Source organism: Erpetoichthys calabaricus, chromosome 2 (assembly GCF_900747795.2).
Source record: "Erpetoichthys calabaricus chromosome 2, fErpCal1.3, whole genome shotgun sequence".
NCBI classification, from domain to species: domain Eukaryota; kingdom Metazoa; phylum Chordata; class Cladistia; order Polypteriformes; family Polypteridae; genus Erpetoichthys; species Erpetoichthys calabaricus.
Genome location: NC_041395.2, coordinates 124465517 through 124492946, shown reverse-complemented (window position 1 = coordinate 124492946; position 27430 = coordinate 124465517). Strand labels below are relative to the sequence as shown.

The 27430-nt window shown below is 36.3% G+C and overlaps 1 protein-coding gene across 2 annotated transcripts in view; it reads right to left on the bottom strand.

Moving 5' to 3' along the window:
* Positions 1–27430, bottom strand: part of si (sucrase-isomaltase (alpha-glucosidase)) — a 206806-nt gene that overhangs the window by 133093 nt on the left and 46283 nt on the right. For both annotated transcript variants that reach the window (XM_028794477.2, XM_051923319.1), the window contains exons 7-14: positions 27174–27345; positions 22536–22635; positions 22280–22392; positions 21502–21627; positions 6822–6953; positions 4211–4327; positions 1751–1864; positions 1583–1667 (exon numbers count right to left, since the gene is read on the bottom strand). In XM_028794477.2, the coding sequence (XP_028650310.2) occupies positions 1583–1667; positions 1751–1864; positions 4211–4327; positions 6822–6953; positions 21502–21627; positions 22280–22392; positions 22536–22635; positions 27174–27345 (959 nt within the window). The remainder of the gene's footprint in view (positions 1–1582; positions 1668–1750; positions 1865–4210; positions 4328–6821; positions 6954–21501; positions 21628–22279; positions 22393–22535; positions 22636–27173; positions 27346–27430) is intronic.

Sequence of the window (27430 nt, the reverse complement as noted above, 5' to 3'; positions counted from 1 at the left end):
ATGAATGGATATGAATTAGCAGTTCCTGTATTGGATGTGTGACCATTTGCACTGGTGTTTGTTACTTATTAATTTTCTATTTAAACAGCAACTATTTACAAGCAGTTAAGGAAGCAAAAAGTTAAACAAGAAATTTAACTCTTAAAATGAAAACAGAATGATTACAGTACAGAATTTAAAGATTGTCTTGGGTACTGTGATAGAAAAACACTGACCTAACCACGGTCTAAATCCTTTAACCCTAGTAAGGGTATTGGGAGTTTGAAATTTCTTAATAATTTCTTGAAAAATGCTTATCCTGGGGTTTATTTGTCACTGTACAGAGCAAGAGGAGAACCAAATTGACAGACAAAGATAGCAATGGTGAATTTTTGAATGGAGAAACTGACAGACAGAGGCCACAAACTTTCTGAAAAAGAAGTCTTGGGCCCACTAATCTACAATTAGAAAGTTGAAAACAAATAAAGAAAAATATGCTAATCTTACAATTATGAAAGTTTTCTTTCCATTTGAAGTAACCTCACAACTTCCAGCAGTGGTATGGGGATTATAACTGTCCACATTTTAAGCTTCATTTTAGAACGGATAAAAGACTGGCAATAAATTTCTGGAGAACCAAGCATTATCCAAAAAGACAGAAAACAAATATGTCCTCCAAAAACAGACAAAAGGTCATTTAGTAAAACTAGTCAGACAAACACTAGATGCTAGATTTCTAGAATATGGCTTAGCTAATTAAAGGCTCACAATGCTCTAGCAAAGTCAAACCAAGCTCCTCCATTTTAATTCTCTTGACACTCCCATTGTGTCACTTTCAAATGATATGTGTTACATACAGTAGCTACAAATAAAAACTGGAGGACCCTGTGACAAACTGCAGGTGAAACAATAGGAACATCTGCCGCCCTCTCTTCTAAATTACTGGAGGAAAGAGTGTCTGGGGCAAAGCTTGAGCCATCTCTTGGTACCATGTGATTATTTTAAATATTGTTTATTTCATTCTTCCTTCAACCAGTATCGATTATAACCTACGCCAAAAAAACCCTCTTCCTCTTTTTCTTCATCGAGGCATATTTGATAGCTGTTTCCCACTTTTAAATTCAGTTTACAATTTTCACTTCACAATGTCATGGAATATACAGTAGGTATTACAGTCAAGTTCTTTTGCTTGAAACAGACAATGGTAAAAGAATCTGAGTTGTATGATGTATAAGGACAAATTCCATAGCTGTCACAAGCTATGCAAGTACGAATTTCACTGTACATGTGACAAGAATGACTCTATAAACCTATAAATATCCCCATGAACCAGAAGCTTTTGAAAATTTTCAAATAACAAATTAAGAGGGCAGTATTAAATAAAATAATAAACCATTTTAAATATGGAATATAAACAGCAGTTATAGTCTAAGAGAACATATCTTGCTTAGCACACACATACACACATATAGTTGTCACTGTATTAATATAAAGGGAAAGAACTGCAAATGGATATTTACATTTTTTTCACTTTTCATATTTTTGTTTAGCATGAAAAACTAGTGTTGCTGTAGCCTGCCATTTATCTAAAAACAAAACTTACTAGGTGTATACGGAGGGTAATTTAATGAATTTCTTTCACAACCCTTTATTGATCCTGGTTGGAAACTTGAAACTTCATTCATGTCCTATAATTGAACAGAACATAATTAGGGAGTGGTAAAATTAAACTTAGGCACTGTAAGTAAAAATAAAAGAAATAAACTCTTACTATCCACAATGCATCATACTTCACATCCTGGTAGAAAGACTCACATTCTTCAACCCACCAGTTAGTACATTCAGGATTGGTATAGTCAGGGAAGACAGTTTCACCTGGCCAAACCTGAAAAAGTTCAAAGATGGCAAAAATGCAATGTTATGTGCATCAGTGACAGAATTAAAGCTGATGATGAAACGACATAGAAAACAAATCTTACATACATTTCCTATTCTGAGATATCTACAAAGAATGATGAACAAAATATACATCCTAGTGTGTCTGAGAATAGACTACAACCTATCAAGAAGACCTATAAATTTTAAAATAAGAGGTAGCTTTTTTCCTCAGTAAACTATACCCATTTATTTCCGCTAAACCTGGCTGTTGCAACTGAAACTTAAAGAGGAGGTTGCTTTTCCCAAAAGGGAGAGTTAACCTCATAGAGTTGGAGAAATGCTCCATGCCTGGCTTGCTGTAAGTAAGTAGAGCCACAGGAGGAGTGTGCTGTGTTTCAGGCTACCCATGTGTCAGCTCGTCTCAAGTATCAGGTCTGAATGAGGTTTTTCTAGAGAGCGCTACATTTTTTCAGACTCTCTAAAGAGAAAGTTAGCCTGTGGGGATTAAAGAGTAAAGAAGACGCCTGGTATAGAGGACCATATTTTCATGAATGTTGGCATCTGTCAATATGTTAGTTGAGTATAAGAGGATGTTACAAAATTACAGGGACTAAGCTTATAATTTATAGGTTATGGCTTGAGGTACCAAGTTGCTGCACAGAAATGTAAAACATTTACTATCAATGTTTTTCTAAAACAATACATTGATAGACATTAGAACAGTTGTGTGCATTGACAATAATAAATGTTTTAAAATAACATTAGGTACTCCAGGCTGTGAGCTGACTAATTATGTCTAAATATGGTACCAAAGAGGCACCATATGTGCAGTAATTAGTAAAAGAATGTTACCAGTTCACACAATGCACTGTCCATGTGTGATGGGGCGATGGTTACAATAAATAGACAAGATATATACACTTTATTTGGCATTATTTTTAAATAATATTAAACAAATATATTTTGAGTAATGGCAAGAACATTAATCTATAAATGAGCAATTCTGTATGTTTTGATTTGCAATTAGTGATCCTGATAATATGAAATAAAGCTTGATATGGTATCTGAAATTCTTAACAAAATTAGAATAAATTCTCTGAGTAGAAAGATTCTTTCATTTGCCTTACTTTTTGTGCAAAGAGATTTATTTAAGCATTTAATGTTGTTCATTGAGCATTACCAATATAATGATGCTTTATCAAACAAATAGTTGCATTCATCACAGTTTTTCTATAAAACCAAAACACTCTTTGCATATAAAATATGCATTACATGTTATTGGAAATCTTTTGGATATTTACTTCAAAATATAATAATGTGGTTAGGCAATTAACCAACTTATGTTTGGCAATTAACCAACTTATGTTTAAGTATCCAATTGATGATTGAGTATTGCGAGTAGAGAATACACATATAGTACATTTTACATAATAAAGTCTTTCCTCTATTGTTACTGTTTATTTATTGAGGGATGAATATAGTGGTATAATACATAAAGTGTGACTTTCCATTAAATTGTATGCATATATCTGTAAGTCAGAACACATACAGTAATTGAACATCACTGGATGATTTGGCTGCAGTGGGCTGGCTTTGTTCCTGCCTTGTGCCCTGTGTTGGCTGGGATTGGCTCCAGCAGACCCCCGTGACCCTGTGTTAGGATATAGCGGGTTGGACAATGACTGCCTGACTGACTGGATGATTTGGTCAGCATAATTATACAGTATTATTATACAGTAATAAACATCTGAAGGTGATATTAAGTCAAACAAATTAAAGGAAATAAAAAGCTGTAAAATGTGTTTGTTTCAACAGATAAGATCATAATGGTAAAATTCCTCCAAACCATTTTTCCAAGTGATGTTATGCTTCCTAATGTTTTATGTTTATATTTAACTGTCAGGTGACAGTGCTTGTTCTTCCTCTTGAGCAAAGAATTAATGTTTATAGACCCAAACTCCGAGCTGATAGATACTTAAATAGTGCTATATACAGATTAATTTACACAATAATGGGACAATGACAAGAATGATCTATGATGATTACACTGTGCGTATGGTTTCCATTTACAAAGCCTCAGTGGAAAGCAAGTTCATTTTTCAAGAACACAGTATATAAAAAAACTTTGCAAACAAGTAAAAATAACACATACTGTACTGATAGCTAAGGTTAGCTGCAGTACTTTAAGTGTATTTATTCCTATTACTCAAAGTGTAAAATAAATACATTGTGCTGGAATTGAATTTTCCTTGGTACTATTTAACATTTATGTACCATTATTTTGAAACCTTTCATTGCATTAACTAACTGCTTCCTTTCTTTAAATAAAAACTGAAAATCTGAAAATACGTACCTCTCCAACAATAGGTGTTCTTCCATCAGATTCATTTACCCAGACACCCCTTGCAGTTCCTGATTGATACGGTTTGTATGGGCCACTTACACGAGGAGATGTAGCAATAGCTGGATCCTTTTAAAAATATTATATGGATAGAAAATTATACAAAAAAATACATATTATTTATAAGGAACTAGAAACATTTTGCAGATGTTTAAAATCCAAAAAATTAGATATATTTTCCAGTTCATAGTTAAATGTATCTGAAAATATTTATTTACTTTTAATGTTGTACTATATAGTTTAATATATAAGTTTCGCCCTCATTCTGGGCTCATCAGGTGTACACACTCCACGAACCACACACCGTGGCGCAACGTTAGGGGCATCGCCTCTGGCGCTGACGTCCGAGGTTCGATTCCTGAAAGGGAGTGCAGTGGAGTGTGTACACCTGATGAGCCCAGAATGAGGGCGAAACACGTGTCGTGTACTCTTTGCATTTATTTTGACAGTAAACTATTTCAACCATATATATATATATATATATATATATATATATATATATATATATATATATATATATACTAGTCATTTAGCCTGTTACAATAACGGGCGATAGTACAGTAGTGCATAAACATTAGTAGGAAAAGTCTATATTAAATGGCAAGGGACTTTGACCTCATTCTTTTTGTTGGTCGTATTTTTCTTTCTTTCAGCCTTTCTTTTGTTGATGTTTACTTGCTGAGCTGACCGTTCTTCGTGGGCTGCCGCCATGTATTGTGTGTCTTTAATTTTCTGTGACAGTAATACTGTCTTGTATGTCTGCTGGCTTGTACGTCCGTAATATACCTTTAATTTTCTCTGGCGGTAATACAGGGGTGCATGTCGGTAATATGCCTTTAATCTCCTCTGACAGTAATACTGGCTTGTATGTGGCTGTAATATGCGTCACTGTATTTTGTACCTTTAATTTCCTCTCGCAGTAATACTGGTTTGTATTTCCATAAAACGCCTCTAACTTTCTCTGACAGTAATATCGCACATCGCACCGTGCCCCGCGCATGTGCACTTCACCAGAAGACACACACACACGGACACCTGGACGCACAAAGGGATTTTATTAAAGAGGATATATACATATATATGTGTGTGTGTTTTTCAACTGTAACTAGATGTATGCTAACTTTGTGTTTAATAAATACTTCTTGATTTCTTTTTCTTGAAGAGGAAGCTGACTGGAATGTATGAGCACACAGAATGTATGACCATCATTTACTCTGAAATGAAAATCATATCAGATAGTAAGAATTAAGGTAATAAATATACAGTATAGAAAGCTGGTTAATAATGATCTTTGGAACATTTATAATTTTCAAATGAATAATTCAGACAGAGTATTTTTCTAATAATGTGTGCATTCCTTAGTAATATGGGTATACTGTATACAAAACCTTCCACTTTAATGGATTGCGAATAAATTCAGTGTTGTTGAACTGATTTGGATAGAAAACAAACCTTTTTTAAATATATAAATACAGTGAAAGCATATAATAAGTTATGGTCAGCACTATTAATTGGTTCCAGGAGTTATGGCATTATCCAGATCTCATATTACTATTACTATATTTATTATTTTTATCAAGTGCTGTAGATTTGCTGCTGAGTGTACATACTTTATCTCCTGCAGATACATGTACAGTAGGACATCAACTGATTATACAATGAACGTGAGCAACTGAAGTATCTTTAACATCTTCTTTGGATGATACCCACAGTCAGAAAATAAGTAAAAAGTGAAAAGTGCAAAAGACAAACCATTAAAGCATTGAGTCATGTGTCTAAGTCATGCATAGAGTACATTAAGCTTCTTCATAGGTGGCTTTATATGTCCTTGAATTTGTAACTTCAGCCACAGATACATTGCAATTAAAAGCTTCAAGGTGTCTTTCAAAATATATGTGGTGCCTCCTTAAAGAGCCAACAACACTGAACACCTTAGGACAGTTTCAGGTTACAATACTTGAAACAAGGAAAATATATCAGCAGTGCAATTTAAGCAATAAACTAAGCAGAATTTAGCATTAATTTACTTCCTAATGGACAGTAACAGTAGTTGTACTTTTATTGGCAAGGTAATAAATACAAATATTGAATACTGGATTAAAATAGCAAGTCTACTGATTAAGTCATATTTTTAAATGTTACCTTGCAGCATTCAGAAGTAATCTGTACAACATGTGGTACTCAAATTAAAGGAGAAGGAACAAATTAAGTTGCTGAAAATTTTCTATGCGTTATTAAACTATTCTGGTAGCGATATGTTGCAGTGGCAATATGTACTGTCAAATAGTCACATTTTACGAGAAAGTTTGTGCGGTTTGCTGAAAGTTAATTTTTTTTTATTACTGTAATGGAAGCCAAAATTACACTTTTTCATATTTTTTACACTTTCAGTTTTCAATTGCGTGGCATCTGCATTTTTTATCCTATTTCATTACTATATATTACATTATTAAAGCAGGTTTTTATTCGGAAAATGACAGCTAACCGCAGTATCCATATTAGATTTCTTAACGTTATAAAGACATGGCATCATATGACAGTTGTTTAAAACTATTGTACTTACAAGTATAATTATATATTTTTGGCCATGACTGTGTAAATCCTCAGCAAACTGTGGAAGTTCTCCAAAACGCTTCAGATCATAAGTGAAGTCCTTCTTATCCTCCATATAGTCAATGTCAGTGTACTGGATGTCCTGCACACAATACATTAAATGTCAATATTTTCAAAGAAGTCTGTTTTATAATTTTCTTCTCAGCCATGTATTAAAGTATATCAAAACTGTCCAACAAAATGTATGATTTTCAGTTTATTGCTTACTATTATAATTGAATTGTTAATAGAAATAAATAGAAATTACTGCCACTCAAAATATAAAAATGAAGTAAACTTGCTTCCCAGATTTCATGTTAAAACTCTTTCCATTCACTTCCTTTTTTTTTTTTGGATTTTAATTAACAAATAACATTCCATACAAAAAAGTCAAGTTTTTAAAACCCCCACCCAACTGAATTAATTCCATTCACTTTCTGATTTTTTTGTTTCCACTATAGTTTCAAGGAAGCCATATTTTGTCTCAGCAACAGTTAACCTAAGATACTCATTGTCTGGATTGTGGGCAGAAACCAAAGTAGCCAGCAGCCATACCACAAGTACCTCAGAAGATGTCATCCACCTGAAGCTAAGCATGTTTGGACCCAACCAGGACTTGAATGAGAAGCCATCTAGGAAAAGAATTGGGTTGCTGCTGGAAAAGTGGTTGGAGAGGCCAGCAGGGGGCGCAACCCCCTTTGGTCTGAATTTGAATTCCAATACCCCAGTACAGTGGTGGGGACACTGTTCTGGTAAAAAGGTGTCATCCTTAGGATGAGATGTAAAACATTTTCCTGACTCTCTATAGTCAAAAAAGATCCCCGAGCATCCTTCATAAACTGTACTGTATCCCAACGTCCAGGGTAAATTTCCCTCCATAACCTAGACATTCTGGCCCCCTAATCATCCCCTGGCTATCTCTCTCACCACTTCACCGCCTAATAGCTCGTATGGTGAGCGTCCTGGCACAAAAACAGTGTCCATTGCATCATCCAGGTGGATGCTACATATTAGTGGTGGTTGAAGTGGCTCCCCACTCACAGTGAAAAGCAATTTGAGTAGTGAGAAAAGGGCTATATACAGTAAATGTTATGATCTGTAGGGGGTGCTGCAGCTCCCCAAACTCCCAAAACAACAGGCTCAGACACAGGTCTCAATGAAAAAAGGTTTATTCTGTGAAACTCTTACACACGTAATCATTTCACACAGCACAACAGCCACTCTAGCAAACAGCACTCTATTTTCCTTCTCTCCTTCACTCCTCTTAGCAAACTTTATCCTTCTACTCCTCCTCCCGACTCTGGCTCCCAGACTGAAGCGGGGCTACTCCTTATATGAAACACCTGGAATCACTTCCGGTGTCTCCAAGCTGTGACTTGGAAGCACTTCCAGGTGAGGCTCGACCCTGACAAAGTAGGGCTCACTAGTCTCGTCAGCACCTGCTGTCAAAACACAGGGAACCCAACAGGGCTGAGCTGATGAACTCCAATTACCAATTTGCCATGTGGGAATCCTTGGTGAGACTGCAACCCGGGGGAGCTGTCATCTAGCATTCCGGGTGAGACAATGTCCTGCGCAAGCTGTCTTCCCTGCCTTTCCAAACTGTGGGTATCTCGGCAAGGCAAGATTCCCAGTTCTGCTCTGGCCAGGTTTGTGAGTCTCCGCATGACGTCACACAATGTAAAGAATTATGAAAATAGTTGGTCTTGTCCATTGTGAGAGGACATCAAGATGGATTTACATTAACAGCAGAGTTACTTTACCTTTTTTTTTTTTTTTACTAGAGAATGACCTGGAATAGACAGGTGAAGGACCAGATCTGCCAAGTCATGATGCAACATTGGTTCCAGCCAAGAGCGAAAGTGGGAGCAAAACCAACGAGTGAGGCGGGCAAGGAGAATTCGTTGGTTCCAGGAGGATTATTGGAACTGAGTATGGTCTCTTTATCAATGCTGTCAACTACAGCTAATCCCCCCCCCCCCCCTCCCATGAGTCAGCATCATCAACCCCAACTGCACTCACAACTCCGCCTAAGAATGGCGAAGAAGACAAAAACGAACTCTCTGAGCTGAAGGTAATGATTGCTACACTCAGTGGGGAAATATATGATATAAAGAGTGATATAAAGAAGGATATAAGAGATATACAGGAACTAAAGAAATAAATAAAGGTTATAAACAAGAAAAATGAGAAATAGCTTCAGGATATAAAAGACGTGAAGAAATATTAAAGTACTAACTTTACTGCAACCTTTAAAAATATTTTAGAAAGAATTGATGAAAAAATACAGGAAAATATGAGAAAGTTTAAGATTAAATTTGAGTGTTTTGTGGTCAGCTTGAAGATGTTAAGCAAATGTTTATGTCTCATATTGAAATAGCTGAGCAATTGACATCTGCTACTGACGGAAAAGCAACGGCTGCAAAAGCAGAATGCAAAAGTGCTCAGTGACAAACTGGCTGCGCGATATAGTAAGATAGATACAGAAGGAACAATATCAGAATTGAAGGGCTCCCTGAAAACTGTGAAAATCCAAACCAGTGAAATTCATAGCTGAACTATTCTCTACACTAACTAGAGAGTACACTGAGATCTCAGTAGATTACTATACTGTATATGTGGACTGAATGCCTCAAAACTGAGAAGCCTGATTGTCCATTTCAGCAAAGTACAGGTTAAAAAAAAATTGATGTCACTTCTCAGACTGAGATTATATCTGAAAATAATCACATTCATATTTTCCCAGATTTCTCCCCTTCGACATTTGCTAAAAGCGCAGCATTCTCCAGCATTAAACACTTACGCAAAGCCGAAATTAGATACAGCTTCTTGTTTCCTGCCAAACTTAAAGTGGTTTTTGAAGGTCAGTTCTACATTTTTAGTTCACTGGGTGAACCAGAAAAAGAGCTAAGAAGACTGATCCCAAATCATATCGTGTCCTGGCAAGGCAAAGAAAATTCTGCTTGCAACTTGGTATATTTACATTGTGTGTGTGTGTTTTTTTTTTTAACATTATACTCTTGGTTTATTGTATTGGGAATATACTATCATATATTATGTCAATCTCCATGGGAACTGTTTAATATCAATCCCTCTGTTTACTGTACTGGAACTGTTTAAGATTATATCTTAGGTTTATTGTATTTGGACTGTACTGTCATAAGATATGTCAATTGTAATCTTTTTTACACTCTGCTGGGGAGTTTGTTTTGTTTTGGATGTACTACAGTATGTCTCTTGGCATGTCAGAGGACCGGGACTTGTGTGATCTAGCCTCACTTAGGGAGGTAAAATGGGTGGCTGTTGGGGAAGGGCAAGAATAAAAGCAAATCTAATTCTTATTTATCCTTTCTACTCCAATAAGTATAAGTACCAACATAACAATAGGCTCCTGTCACACAAGGGCGTCGGAGGACTCCTCTAAGGGCCGGAGAAAGGTACGCAATAACATGCGGAGACGAGGGTGGGGGGGCTACCGCTGACTTTGTTCTGTTGTTTTTCTTCCCTCACAACTCTGAGAAGCCGCCCGTTAAGGGCACTTAACCCCACCCCTTCTGGAAGTTGCGCAATAAAAGAAGTGGCGATGAAGAAAAAGGCGTCCTTTGCTGGGAGACCGGAATGAGCCGCACGGCGGAGCACGTGACTCTTGGAAATCCTTTAGAAGGAGGAAATCTCTGATTGGGGATAGTGCATTGGCGCTGTTTTCATTAATTCTTTGTTTGTTTCGTCTCGCGAACATTAAAATGGACGACCCACATTTCGACTGTTTCCAGTCTGTCCTTCTAATGCCAGACCACACTCCATAGCCATAACACCTGACAATAATATGAAATCTGGGTCAAAGCTATCATATATAACAATGTACTTCCTTAACTTAAGGCTACCAAATTTCAACAAACGTTCAGAAGCAATGTGTCTATGACCAAACAGTCAACTTTGTGAGCTGGAATGTCAAAGGTCTCAATCATGAATTAAAGAGAAAAAAAAGTCAAAATGCCAAGATAATATTTTTACAGGAGTCTCACTTAAGTAAGAAGTAATAAGTAAGGGCAAGTTTTATTGCAAAGAGATTGGACTAGCCAAATTTTTCACTACACCTATACAAAAAAAATTAGGGGTACAGGAATCTTAATACACAGAACAATTCCATTTGTAGTATCAGATATAGTATCTGATCCTAAAGAGTGATATGTCATGGTGATGGATAATTTATTTAATACTAAAGTGATTTTGATAAATATCTATGCACCTAATGTGGATGATAGGGATTTCATCCAAAATGTATTTGCATCAATTCCCAATGTGAACACTCATAAAATTATAATGGACAGAGACTCTCCAGATCTTAAGCTACAGTGGTGATAACATCTAATGCTACAAACAAAACTACACAGTTTGTAATGGATCATAATTAATCAGACTCAGATTTTTAAATCCAAATTTAAGATAATATTCCTTCTCAATATTGTTACTCAATAATTGGTTGTTTCTTCATAGATAATAATTTTCTCCCCACCATGAAATCTTGCAAGTACAATGCTATTGTTATCTCCGACCATGCACCTCTGGAGCTTAAATCACTATGCTCTACGCACTCATCTCGTAGCTGGCATCATAATCCCTGTCATTAGCTGATGAGAACTATGCAGAATTTATATCCAAGCAAATTGATTATTTTCTGGCTAACCAGACAAATGCATCCTCAGAGGTCTCAGCAGGAATACTCTGAGAAACTTTGCATTTTTAAGAGGACAGATTATTTCATATCTTTCTCACAAAAATAAATTGGAAACCAAGAAGGCATCAGAGTTAATCAGCGAAATTACCAGAATAGATCAAGAATATGCCAGGTCTCCAAATGATGCACTTTATAGGGAAAGACAGGTTTTGCAAACATAATTTTACCTCTTGACAACTAAAGAAATGGAACAACTCATCTTTAAATTGTGACATCATTACTGTGAACATGTAGAGAAGGTTAATAAGATCCACAAGCAGGAAGTCCACAATAACAGTAATTACCAACACAGCCGGCGATAAAATCATTGACCATAAAAGTATAACCCACACATTTAGAGAGTACTATAAGTCCTTATATTCTACTCAGTTTGAAGAAGATAAGGCACAATCTAATGAGTTTTTTGATGCATTACAGATATAACAGCTGTATACTCTTAGTGCAGAGGAACTGGATAAATCGTGGACACTCTCAGAATAACTAGATGCTAAATTCATTCCAAAGTGGGAAAGCAGCAGGCCCTGATGGCTAGCTCGACGAATTTTACAAATTCAAAAATTCAAAAAAGTTAGCTACATGATTATTAACATTTATTGAAGCTAGAGACAACCAAATTTGACTTCAAACTTTTTGCCAAGCATTAGTTACTGTCTTTCCCAAGAAAAATAAGGACTTACTACAATGTGCATCATACAGACCAATGTCTCTTCTGAATAACCATGTTAAGATACTCTGCAAAGTCCTAGTTGGAAGGATTGAGAAAGTGCTTCCTTCAATAAATGACACAATGACCAAACCGGATTTATTAATGGCAGACACTTCTAATCTTCGATGCTTGTTTAATGTAATATATTCACACAATAAATCTAACATTTCAGAAATCTTATCATCATTGAATGCAGAAAAAGCATTTGATATGGTTGAATGGGACTACTGATTCACCACATTGCACAAATTTTGGTTTGGCACAAACATATGTGCATGGATCAAACTACTTTCCAGAAACCACAGTTTATATTAAAAACATTAATTCAGACTACTTAAAACTAGAATGTGGTACTCGATAAGGATGCCCCTATTACCCTTGCCCTTTGCAATCACCATTGAGCCACTGGCTGCTACAAAATGCATCAGAAATAATGGGAATTACCAGAGAAGGACTTGATCAGAAAATATCACTATATGCAGATGATATGGTACTGTATATATCAGACCCACAAAATTCTGTGCCAGCAGTCCTAAAAGCACTAGCAGATTTTTAAAAGATATCTGAACTCAAAATCAATTTGAGTAAAAGTGTACTTTTCCCAGTGAACTCTCTAGCACACAATATTAGACTGGACACCTTCACATTTATCTTAGCAGATCATTTTAAATACCTAGGGGTAAATATCAGTAAATATATTATCAATATCAAGTAAATATAGAGCTCTTTCTCAACAAAATTTTGCTGTCTGCATGGAAAATATTAAACAAGATATGAATAGGTGGTCTACCCTTCATCTCACATTAGCAGGGAGAATCAACAATGTCAAGATGAACAGCCTTCCTAAGCTTCTTTTTCTAATTCAAAGCATCCCCCTTATATACATTAACAAATCATTTTTTAATAAATTAGATTGCAACAACCTCATTTATTTGGAATTAAAAACACCTAAGCATCATAAAGGGCAATTCTTAAACAAAATAATGCAGAAGGGGGCATGGCACTATCTAACTTTCAATAATATTACTGGGTGGCAAATATACAGGCCAAAAAAGACCTGGGGCCTCATGTATAAACAGTGCATATGCACAAAAATGTTGCATACGCCCGTTTCCACGCTTACATAGTGATGTATAAAAACTAAGCTTGGTGTAAAGCCACACACATTTTCACGCCAACTCAATCCCTGGTGTAAACAAGTTCTCCGCTCGGTTTTGCAAACTGGTGGCACCCAGCGTCAAAGCAGTGCTTTTGTTCCAGTGAGGTTTCCCCGTCTTTTTTAGATGCACATTCCTGGCGGCTTTATCAAATACACTGAAATTAACCGAATATTGTTTATTAGTTTAAGGCATCTGACTGTAATTAACTGTAATTGACTGTAATTAACAATATATAGAATGGCCAAAATATTCCAAATACCATAGCTGCTTTAGCATTGTTACTCTCAAGAATTTATCCCACTGTATCTGAGTTTGGAATCACAGCTCTCAAGAAGCTGAATGGAAAGAGAATTATCGGTATACAGCATCACGCACACGCTGCCTCAGACATGCGCTATTTGAACTGCACCCATACGCCAAACGCTTCAAAACTTTTCCTGTAGGGACCTCGCGGTTTAGAAACAGTTTCATCCCAAGAGCTCTAAATGCGCTCAATCAGTCCATCAAGTGCTCCTTATAGAACTGTTTGTACATATAAGTACAATTACCTCACTGTAAACTTGCGATAGTTATAATATTGCATCAAACTGAGCCACTTTATAAAGTGCATATTTACATATGATGATAATATCATTTTCAAGATGAAATGCAGCAAAATAAAAACAGATCAAATTTGAACATCATTTAAATAATCTATATTGTTAATAATTAAACATGTGAGGACACGGTGGACAGTGGTAACGACGAGCTGGTGCTCCGTTCAGGGATTGTTCCTGCCTCGCACTGTATTCTTGCTGGGACTGGCGCAACACTGGATGGCTTGATGGATAGAATAATTAAACATGTACTACGAAGATATTTCAATGTTCCTTAAAAGTTTTTAAGAAGCTACGTTCTAAGTTTATAGATGGCTTGACATCTATTACAGAGCTGATCGTGTAGCGATTGGGTACTTGGAGAAAGAAAAGGAAGGACAGAAATTGGGGGTTAGTACATTTGAAAGAGACAGTACTGCTGTAATAAATTATTTCATCGAAGTTAGCGCATGGCGCAGCAAGCATTTTATGTGAGGCAGGAGCAATCTCTGGATGGGGTGCCAGCTTGTCACTATCACTGCGCCACCATGTTCCCATGTTTAATAACATACTTTAATTCTTATCATCATGAAAATTATATCAATTATACATCTCAGTATTTAATTTATTCAGAGAGCTGTAATATCATGAATGTAATGGATTCTGTGTCCTGTCAGAGGAAGAGAAAGCTCGTTTAAGAAGCACATAGTGATTCACACACATAGAGCACATAGAAGAACAAGAACACATACAAAACAAAACATTTAACATGCTACATTAGTTACGATGGTATTTGAGAAACTGATACTGAGAAATGATTTTAAGATGAAGTTTATGATGTTCTACTTTAATGACAATGACAATGACTTTAATGACAAAATAAACTACTGTACCCTAATAAGTTTCCATATGACGGCGACTTTGATATCTGACAACTTCTTTTTTATTTCGGCACTGTGCAACTTTGTAAAGTTGAACTTCCGAGTTTGTCTGACACTTTATGTCACTCGATCAACTTCCATTTGTTGTTTATAACACTGTTTAAACCAACAAATGGTAAGTTTTTCCTTGCCTTCACTTGGTATTCGCTGAAATTCTTCTATTTTTCCCCGTGCTTTTGCCTTTTTACAGAACGCTGAGCTTAAGGGCTGTTGCAGGTGCGTGCACGTGTGTTACTTTTCACGCTGACTAGGATTTATGTAGCGGAAGAATGTGGAAGTTGGCGTACGTATAGATTTATGCATCTGGATTTTTTTGTGCATATGCACATTTCCGCTTTTGTCCGTACGCCATGTTTTAGTGTGAATTCTACGCACGCCGTTATGCATGAGGCCCCTGGACATTAACACAAAACGATGAATATACACAAGGCTGGTCTGCATTAGAATTAAAATCTTGAAGTACTTCTTTATATCCCCATTTTGTGCCCCAGTAAATACAAATTATTGTCAATACACTAATAATCCAATTGCCCTTCATTCACTCAGAATACGGAACCGATGAAAGAAGCACTTTAAGACAGAGAAGCTTTTATGTGTTACACTTGTACATGACAGCCACCTTTATCTACCCTCTCAATTATATATACGAGGGCAATCCCAAAAGTAAGGTCTCCAAAGCGTTGGGGACGTAGAGAAACTGTTCGTATGGCTGTTGGCCACACTGTTATGATTGGTGCTTCCTCCACTCCCAAACAAGCATGTGCGGCTTCGCTGGGATGCTCAGTCTTGGCTTGGAAGCCCTTGAAAATGGAGCTCCCGTTGAACGCTACCGCCAAGTGTGAAGTTCGCGCAGGAGACCGTCAATTTCCGACGAGACAGTCGCGAAGGTTGAGAAAAACATGTGTAAAGATCGGCGGTTGGAACTTCATCACCCACCCACCCTATAGTCTGGACTTGGCATCCAGTGACTACCACCTGTTCCCTAAGTTGAAAGAACATTTGTCCGGAAGGCGATTCTGCTCCGACGAAGAGGTGAAAGATGAGGTTCAACGCTTCCTGAAAGACATGGCGGCGAGCTGGTATGACTAGGGCATTCTAAATCTACCACAGCGTCTACAAAAATGCATTGACCAAAATGGCGATTATGTAGAAAAACAAATAAGTCTTTAACCTTTAAAATGATGTAAACATTATAGAAAATAAATGGTTGTTTGTATTTCTAAAAAAACAGGAGACCTTACTTTTGGGATTGCCTCTCGTAGTATTTAATGTTTGGAAAATCTCTGGGATTAAAACACTTAGAGGATTGCACATAGATATTGTCTTTGCATCCTATGAACAATAATACTTCAAATTTAACTTCTCAAAAGCACAAATTGTCCACTTCTTTCAAATTAGAAATTTTGCTAAACGAAACCTGCCCAATTTTTCTCACCTCCCACCTATTTCTATTCCACAAGAAATACTGATTAGACTGGAAGACTCAGATAGTATCTCCATAATATATAAAAACATTTTCAAGTCTCTTCCTTTCAAACATCCCAGGGTATGGTGTGCAGAAGACATTTCACTTAATATTTCAGAAAAGGCTTTTTATCATTTAAAATTGTCCAAAATGCCTCCAAGGCAAGATTCAACCTGTGAATGTTGCACTCTAACTCCAGCCTCACTGGGCCACATGCTTTGGGTGTTCACCAAATTAACATAATTTTATACAAAAATCTTTGAATTCCTTTCAGACAGCCTTGGTGTGACAATCTTGCCTAACCCATTAACAGCTGTGTTTGGTGTACTCCTGGATGGGTTTAAAGTGGAGAAGGACAAACAAACTGTAATTACCTTTACCTCTCTACTAGCACATAGGCTTATCTTCAACTCTTTTAAGTCAGTGATTAACTGATGTTCTATATTATTTGTATTTGGAAAAAATCAAATTCTCACTTAGAGAATCTGCTCAAAACTTTTTTGAAATATGGCAGGATCTAATCAATGATGTTTTAGAATAAGCATCTATATCCGGGAAAAGGACAATCTTCCTTTCCTGCTGCTTTTAATTATTTGCTCTGTATTTTGGCTCTCCTATCATTTTCTTGGGTGGAGGTTGAATTTTGGCTAGTTAAGATTGTCTTGATTGAATGGAATGTTATTTGCTTAAAGTAAAATCAATAAAATATTTTTAAAAAATTATTATTATTACCAGATGAAAACCCCAGAATACAAAGGGAAAGTGTTGCAGAGACCAGAAGTCAGTTTTCCAAAAGCTTTGTAGTGTTAAGAATGACATTAACTCGTACTTAAGTAAAAGGTGTTGTGAAAAAGGTGATTTCTGAAAACTGTTCATAACTGAAGTTTTACATTAAACTTGTTGTTATATACATCTGACTTGACTCATACATTAATACTAACGTTAACTGGCTTCCTCTTACAGTACAAATGGAGACAGACAGCAACAGACAGTGGCAGCCACAGAGATTGTCAGAAATCAGTTGGAAACAAATAATGCAATAATTCATCACTGGTTCCACACAATCAGCAACTTCTCGTGCATTTTTGGGCCATTCATAGCAATTCATACACTTAGCCTCTTGCAGCCTATCTACACCTGCTGGAAAGGGTTATTGGCTGCTAATGCAGCCACCAAGGGCTCTTCACAGACATTCTGGCAAAGTGCCCTGGAAGGACTCATTGCATTTATCTGGGCCAATTGAGCAATCTGTCACAAGGAAATGGACGATGAATTTGAAGGTGGCTGCCTATTGGGCTGTGGTGGGCTGGCGCCCTGCCTGGGGTTTGTTTCCTGCCTTTCGTCCTGTGTTGGCTGGGATTGGCTTCAGCAGACCCCCGTGACCCTGCAGTTAGGATAGCGGGTTGGATAATGGATGGATGGATGGATGTCTATTGGGTGACCCATATCTACTGAAACCTGTAACTGCTCCACAGACTATGGCTGAAGAGCAGTATAAGGCTGCACATCAATGGATATGCAGCTTGGCTGAATGCAGAATAGGAATGTAGAAAATTTGCTTCAGGTGCTTCCACAAATTTTTGTACAGCATCAGATTCTCACCAGGACGGTACTGTGCCATAATAGCAGTGTGTCATGCTACACAATATTGCTGTAAAAGCAGATGTCCCACTGCCCATTGTGGAAGTGGAATATGAGTAGTAGGAGGAGTGAGCTATAGAGGCTGACAACATCCAAATGCCACATCTTATATGACAGAATGCCCAACAGACTGGTATAAAAGTAATGCAGGCTTTGGATTAATATTTTGTTTGGTTTACCTTTGATTTCAAAACAGGTAGATGTGTTATTATTCAATTTGTTTATATGGAAATGAATACACTGGAGGAGTTGGTACATTTTTTACTACTTCTATTACTGTTAAATTATGCATATCCATGAACATCTGAAAAAAAACAGTAAAATTCAAAGACAATATTTGAACTATATGTTGTGAAAGACTGTCTCCTTCCTGAGTGGGTGGTGGTCTGTCTATAAAGAGAGTACAGTAATGAATAGATATATTGAGTCACACTTAGCGGAATACAGCAAAGGTGTCTGTTTAGGTGCTTATATACAGGGTTTTGCTTAATTGTTACTTTAATGTGACTGTGTTTTCATTTTGCTTTTCTTTTGGTACTGTTATTTTATCTTATTACAGGACTAATGATGGCACTTTGCACTTAAAATGTACTAACTCAACTAGTTAGTCTTGTTTTTGGGGCAAGGTTACCAACATTGTACTTTATTTTCATTCGTAGTATTCCTGTCTTAAGAAGCCTTTTGTGAAACCATCGTAAAAGTTGCTTGTTCATTACCTACATACCTCTTTAAGTCATTCATTACTTGCTAAGTATTAACATTTTCAGCAAACTCACCCCAGGACTGGGAAAAAACTAAAATCATTCACATTGACCCAAACAGGGATAACTTGCAGTTTGAAATAAACCCATAACATAAAGTGTTTTAGATGTAGGAGGAATATGAAGTAATTATAAAAAACCCATGTAAAGATGCAAACAGTGTGACAGTAAGCAGGCTCACCAATATCCATAAAGTTGTCTGGTTGCAAAACTAATAACTGCACCACAGTGATGCCTAGTCATATATTTTTCCAAAACAAAAAAATAAATATATAACAATTTTGTTTAAACTGTTTTAATCTGTAAATTGTTTCAGTGATATAAAACAATGTTTTTACACAGGGCAGAATAAACTAGCTAATGTTTAGTGGAAAACTTTGATGGTACAAGAAAAACATGGAAGCGCTTTAATGTTCTAGGCTAATCTGTGGTATGCATAACACTGGTGGTACATGAGCAGTTACCCGGATATGCAACAGAACACAAAACAATAATAGTAATGAAAATTTGGGACCAGGGTTTTGCGACTCAGGAATGTAAAAAAATGAAAAAACATTAGTGCTGGCCAGCGCGGTGGAGCAGTGGTAGCGCTGCTGCCTCGCAGTAAGGAGACCCGGGTTCGCTTTGCATGTTCTCCCCATGTCTGCGTGGGTTTCCTCCTGGTGCTACGGTTTCCTCCCACAGTCCAAAGACATACAGGTTAGGTGCATTGGCGTTCCTAAATTGTCCCTAGTGTGTGCTTGGTGTGTGGGTGTGTGTGTCCTGCAGTGGGCTGGCGCCCTGCCCGGGATTTGTTCCTGCCTTGTGCCCTGTGTTGGCTGGGATTGGCTCCAGCAGACCCCCGTGACCTTTTGTTAGGATATAGCGGGTTGGTCAATGAATGACTGACTGACTGACATTAGTGCTGGGTGGCACTTAAACGGTCTGTTATACAATGCCAATCCCAAGTCTTCATTAACTCCTTTACTCTGTCTTACTCTGCTTCTGTTTCTCCAACTTGACCTTGTTCTTCTCTTCGATGTATGCTGCCTACATAGGTCCAAAGTCTACTCACTTGGAATCAGAGGTAACAACTCCTTCTTGCTCTTTACCTTTTTGACCTGATCCATGCAAGGATCAAGACTCCTCAGATTTTTTAAAGGTGAGTCTGTGCAGTACATCTCTCTCTGTCTTAGGTCTGGTCTGCCACTATTACAGTATTGTTAGTTTGGGTAAAGCTGTTTGATCTATCATCTCTTTAGAACAGTTTTAAAGATTGCTGGGCTAATTGAGAAGCATGTACAACAATTAACAGTGAATTTTAACCATTAATAGATAGATAGATAGATAGATAGATAGATAGATAGATAGATAGATAGATAGATAGATAGATAGATAGATAGATACTTTATTAATAATTAATATTAATGATAGATATTTGTAGTAAGAGTAGAATATTATTGTTTTTGACAGAGTCACCATAGTTCAACTACCTTCATCTTTCCTTAAAAAATAAATCTAGGAATAGCCTAAACCTAAAGTTATCAAAACTGGAAGCCAAAATAAAGATCATCAGTGCTGTGCTGTTAATTAAATTCAGACTTCACAAAGACACAGAAATATTTGCCAGTAATTTTTCCCATTTTTTTACCTGAGGTCGTACATAATTTGTTAATTATTTTTCTTCTTCTTTTGACCTAAATCCATATGTGTCTGCATCATTTTTGTAAATTAAAAGTATGGAAACATTTTTGTTTTATATAAAACCACACTACTGTTTTTACAGTAAATAAAAGCAGAATTTTGCATGCATAAGAAAAATGTTTAAAAAATCTCAATGATGAAATATCACCTCTAGTTTTACTTGATAACACCTCAGTAATTAACCACTTAAGACAGAAAAAATAGTGGTACTTCCTGCTCTAAGCAGAAGATGAATTGTTACTATACTTGGTGTGTCATCTTAAAACACACATTTTGGTTTATATCACAACAAATGACTTTTTAGTTAATTTGTTTGCAGTATATCTGCTAGGTAAACTGCTCTTTGACAAACCTAAAATGTTTCTTATATGCCATATCTTTATGTACAAGATTATCAGTACAATTAACAAGAACGTGCTTATATTTTTTATGAGCTATGACTGATAAGGGCAATCAACAACCTTGAAAATGCAATACTGTACTTGCAGATTTATAGTGCATATTATGTTTGTAAAGGTTTATTACTTTTTTTGGGTGAAAATAGTATTCATATACTTTAGTATAAAAATATATTCATGTGTTAAATATGAATATGCAAGTACATTAGCTTGCAGAGTTTTTTTGCTTATAGATTACTTTAATAACATGTGTACAAAATTGCAACATTTCTACTAAACATTGTTCTATTTAGCACATGTGTGGAAAAGGTATAACAAAACAAAACATCTCTTGTTCTCCTTATTAAAGATTAAACTTCTGTTTAAAACAAAATAATCATTATTTTAGTCTTGGCAAATGTTTTACTAGTGAGATAAAGTTAAAATTTACCATAACCTTGAACAAGATTTGTGTTTTAATAAAACAGGTTGTGAAAACAACAAACATTTCTACTCTATCTCATAAAAAGAAAATTATAATAAGTTGCTACAAACATTTGCAATACTAATATAATAAGTAAAATAATCAAAGTAAGGTCCTTACATAAGGTAAAGGTATTTCCCTGTTTCTTTGCACAGTGGCCTTTACTTCATCTAAGGTTCCATAGTTCCAGCGACTCAGTTGGAATCCAAGAGACCAATATGCTGGCATCACAGGTCTCCCAATTAACTAATAAAAAATGTAAAAAAAAATTGAAGTATAAAAATTGAACTCTAACACACGTACTTTATACAGACAAAGCAGAAACATATTCAGTATATTGTAGCCTTAATGTATTGGAGGGGTTTCTGACCCATTGATAACTAAAGGTATAGTATATTCATGGAGTTTTCGGCTCCTGGTTATGTTAACTTGGTCAAACTGGAAAAGGGGAAAGTGGATAAAGCCGAATAAAAGTGACCTAAAATGTACTTCCCATATGTTGTCTTTCCTGCTGAAATGGTTTCCATTGTGACCCTTACAAAGAAGAACAGTACAAAAAAGACATGAAGGTATTGAAAGGGTAGCAGCAGTATGAGATGGCATTCCATTGTTTAAATGATTCAGCTTTAGTGACAGCTACAGTGGAGTGATTGAAAATAGAGTGCCTGCCATGATTGCACAATCTCCATTCCAGTGTGGCTATAGTGAGCAGTCTTTGTAAGAAAACCAAAAGTGCAATGAAATGAGTAAAAATCCATTGTGTTAATATGTTATATATAAAAAGTGGTATAGGTATGTACTGTAACTCATCTTAGAACATGAATACGAAAAATATCACACATAACCATTTTTTATATGAATATGGATTAACCCAGCTGTTGTTTTGTTTTCTTCTTACCTCAAGGTATTCTTGAACAACTTCTTCTGGTGAATTTCCTAAGAAAATGTAAAAGTCCAAAATGCCACCAATTGTTCTGTAGGTGACAGCTGGAGCTGGTTGAAGAATTACATCTTAGAGAGAAAGATTCATATTTAGTTAGCATTTTTTGGTTAGTGAGCAAAAAGGAGAAAAAAACAAAAGCTTCCCTGAAACAGAATATATCTTTATTCAATCCAAGCTGCCTGGAAGAAAACAAAACAAAACAGACCCATACCCATGGCATTACTGTTCATTAAGAAAACACCAAATGCTGTTCCGCTTCCATCTTCAAGGCATAAGAAGAACGTCTGGTGGCCATATAAATTGTGTGTTCCCTAAAAAGATAAAGTAGTTTCACTTAAATCTATAGATGTTTTTTAAGCACAATTCTTTTAAAATTTTTAAAGAAGGATGGTCAAATATATACAGAAATCTGAACATTATTTTTAAAACTTCAAAGAATAAAAATGTAACAGAGATCTACATATAGTGTCCCTTGCCCTGCTAAATTTATAATCCACTTCTGTGTGTTTTCATTAATGCAGATAGGAGAATGTGTTGACTCGTTCTGTGAAGTCTGTCTTTCTTTTCTGAGTGTTTTTATTACTGACAGTATGTCGTTAATCCCCAAGCTTTCCCAATCAACAATGTGTAATATTTGTGTGGGACTGGTTATAGCTGATCATTGGACATTGTATAAGAGAAAGGTGCTAAATGAAAAATGTCTTCTGGATTTTGAATATGACTGTATTAGAGTAGATATGTACACTACTGTAGGTTGTGCTGGGGAAAAAACACAACATTTTGTGTTTCATTTTCCAGACTCATTCCTCCCATTTGCAATATTGTACATTGGGCACATCTTTGGATTTAATAAAATTAAAAATGGCTGTCCTACATATATGTTTTTATTATTGTATGTGATTTTAATGTTCTACTAAACAATGACCATTGGCAAAAACAAATATGCAATTAATAGCTTGGCATTTCCTTTTTTACGACTGCACCATTTAACTGACAATTAGTTACTGGTTTTGCTAACATTCAGAGCATGTGCTGTGTGCTGACATCATTCTTTTTGGGAAATTGAAAGGAATTTCTCAACATATGTGTATAAGTTTAAGTGAATGTGCAGAATAAAGGTTTTGTACTGCTTTTTGCAGATATTTCAGAATGATTTCTTATTGCTGTCTTTTCAGTGGAATAGTAGCAACAATGAGTGTGTGACTAAGAGCCACTAAAAGGATTTTGCATTTGCTTTGCAGTGTGTCAGGATCAAGCGGTGCTGACAGATATGTAGGACCTGGCAGGATAATAAGTTAAGCAAATTCAGTGGCATCCTTGGAATATAATCTAAAAAAAATGCAAGCATGAATCTACAGAAAGAAGACAGCATGGCTCACTCACACACATGCTCTCACTCATACCCTCACAAAAGTCAATTTGGAATAACTAGTTAATATAACCTGCAAGTCTTTGGTAATATGAGAGAAACACTAATAAGTAAAATGGCAAACTCCTTAACTAAATGACTGACAGCAGGATTCAAGCAGAACTCTGCATGTGTAATTTAGCACTAACACCCACTGCACCACCATGCCACTCACACCATTGGAACCTACAACAGTGGTTGTAATAGAGTGGCCAATAACAGACTGGCTTCACAGCTAGGGTTGTTTTCTACTTTGTATCCATTGCTGCTACAGTTATTTCTGTCTTTCTGCAACTCCCAATACCTCAGAAGACATGTGCTTTGATGAACTGGTATATCACCACGAGGAACACTTTACAAGATATTAAATTTAACTTTAGCATTTTAAAATGGATTTCAGCAACCTTAAAAGTTGGTCAATTTGAAAATTTCTCAAATTGATTTTGAGATCTGTCAAAATAATGTCCTGTTTATTTTTCACATATTCTATTTCAAATGTATTTCAAGATACTCTACTTAAAATATATCTGCAAATGCACAAAAAATATTTTACGATATCTTGAATGCATTTTGTACATCTCATTATGAAAACAAAGTAATTGTCTTGAGTTGGGGGGGGGGGGGGGAATAGGTGGTCTTTTGGTCTTGGAAACCTTGCAAGTTTGTTTTCTCTAGCATCTCGCCAAGCGGAATTTTTATTTTCTATCCTCCCTAGCCATTTGACCATAGCATAGGACTTAAAGTTATAATCATTAGACACTTAGAAAACAGTCTAGCAGTATACTTCATGCTCAAAAACTCTTACTTTGTTTATCTGTATTATGAAATTTTAATATTTATTTATTGTTTTATTTAACATTTTTTGTATTTCATTTTATTTAATTATTTATTCCATTGTATTTTTTTCTTCTTTTAAAGCACCTGAGCTACATACAGTATCTTGTATGAAAGTGTTCTATAGAAACAAATCTCATTGTTGTTAAGATATCTTGAATTAACTTGGAGGTATCATAGTTGCCTTTCACATATTTATGTGTATTGTATGTTACTTCAAGATACTGTAGCTTAAAATGCATTTGAGATATTTTAAAGTGTTTTTATATATGTTGAAGTAACTATTTTCAAATGTCTTTAAATTACTTCAAAATGCCCTAAAATATATTTCAGGATATTTCATAATGTAGTGTGAGATATGGCCGGCTATTTATCCCGGCCAATAACCCCAGGCCACCAGATGGAGCCCTCCTTGCAGCATGGAGCTAACCCGAATGCCAGCAGGGAATTATGGACAGTGGACTTTTAATGCACAGCCCTGCCGAATACCACGGGGGCCGCCAGGAGTCGCTGCAGGGAGGCCCAGGGATGGTTATTTGCTCCATAACCCGGAAGTGCGTCTTAATCACAGCGACACAAGGAATGACGTGCTTCCGGGGTGAAGAAAAAGGATTTTTATCTGACCCGGAAGTGTCCCATGTCACTTGGACAGAGAAGGCGAAACACTTCCAGGTCAAGGACTATAAAAGGATTGTGGGAAATCCCAGACGTTGAGCTGAGTTGGGAGGCAGGGTCGCTAAGCGTCTGGGAGTGGAGGATTGAGTATTGTTTATTGTAGTGATTATTGATTTATTAAGTATCGTGGAGAGGAGGGTGCTTTGTGCACTTATTTATAATAATAAATATTATTATTGGACTTTTATCTGGTGTCTGACGTCTGGTCTGAGGGTTCAAGGGGTCGACAGTGCCTCAATCTGTTACAGTAGTTAATGTTATCTCTTAATAGTAGCTTGGATTACCTTATATCATATAACATTTATTGACTACAGCTCAAATTTCTGGATATCTCAAAATGAATTGCGAAGATGCTTGAAGTATACTTCAACATATCAAGAATTAATTTCATTTTCTCTGTGTGTCTGCCTAGTTTTCCCTCTGGATCCCTCTATTTTCTCCTGCAACACCAAATGCGGTATGTGCAAATTGAAGTTTAAGGGCAATTGCAAACTGGTCCCTGATTGATTGTGAGTGTGGAGGTGTATGTAAGTAGGCTTGTGATGGACTTGTGCTCTGCACATAGCTACCTCCTGCTTTGCATCTAGTGCAATCAGGATAGGTTCTAGCCACCAGCAACTCTTAATTGGATTACATGGATATGAGAAAGTTATGTTATTAAAAAATTTCCAGTTCGTTTCCGAGTCAGATGCATTTTGAAATGACTTGTCATTGATACACTGTTTGTGTGTTACTTGATAGGGCCCATCCACAGATTCATTTTCTAACCAGGGGTACCAGTTTTGGCAGGTTGTTTTTTATATACAAATATTTATCTCCATCAAATATTTATTTGAAAAATATTTTCTTTTTTTTGTTGAAATTTGAAGTGCATCACATCACCATTTTGGAAGCCACTTGAGGAGGTTAATGGCTGCAAGGGGATCCCCCCTGAATGTTAGTAATCTTCTCTAAGACTCCATAGTAAATTAAAGTGCAGCACAGGGGTCCCTTTGTTTGAGACACATACGAGGTGAGACACAAAAATAACCGGACTGGGCTTGGGGCTTTCCTGGAAAACCGTCTGGAGGTCAGCCGGATATGAATCATAAAACTATATTCCGTCCTACATGCCCTCTCAAACCGCCAACCAGCTTGGTATATCTTGCGAATAGCCCAGTCAATATTTGCACAACAATCGCTACGAGTTGCCGCGATAATCGAACAGCGAATCAACATCAAATTTCTCGTGAATTTTCTCTTTTTCTGTAAAGCAGTTTTTGACGGACAAAAACATTCCTGTCCTCAATCATCCTCCCTATTCGCCCGATTTAGCTCCCTGTGATTTTTACTTGTTCCCAAAAATCAAAAGTGACCTGAAGGGAACACATTTTTCTTTAATGGATAAAGTGAAAACAAAAATTACCAATCTGGTTATTTTTGTGTCTCACGTCGTATTTGATTAGTGATATGAGTTATGATCCTTTTATTTTGACTCATTACTCTTTTGTCTCAACTCAGTTTTCATCTTAGGTTTTTTGACTCTGGTGAAATAACAGCGCTTTGAGAAAAGCTTACTTTGTAGTTATTGTGTGAATATGATTATGTTTGATCAAACTGGTTAGAAAAACAAGTCACCACCTTTACAAACAGCCCCCGTTTTCTTCAATTCTATTCACAGTCTTTGGGAAAGCCTTCTTGTTGTTTCAGATTTTATTTCCAAATGTAACATACTTGTCCTTTTTTAGCTACATTAAACACCCCTTGAATGTCCACACTTTAGAGCTGTCAGGACACACTGTGTTCTCAAACCTGCTTTTCCAACTAACCCAGTAATCTAGCTCTTTGTCATGGTGAATTAATTCCTGTTTCAGTAAAAGATGGAACCACAGCAAAACCCAACTCTGGACAGAGTCAGTAAATTTCATATTCTAGAAAAAAAAAATTGCTTACCCCGTTTGGAAATCCATCTCTAGTAAATATTGGCCAGGTCTTCCAATTCATATCATGCAGAAAATGTTGATGAACATGTTCTCCTAGACCATAAACATTTAAGCTGGGCAACTTTGCAGTTAATTGCAAGTATTGGTCTGCAAACTGGAGTGGCCCTATAGAGGTGTCAAATCTACAATCAAAACAGAAAAGATTATTCTGCCTGTAACAGGCCAAGTTTCCAGTTCACACAGTGATGTATTCTTCTGTTTTGAAAA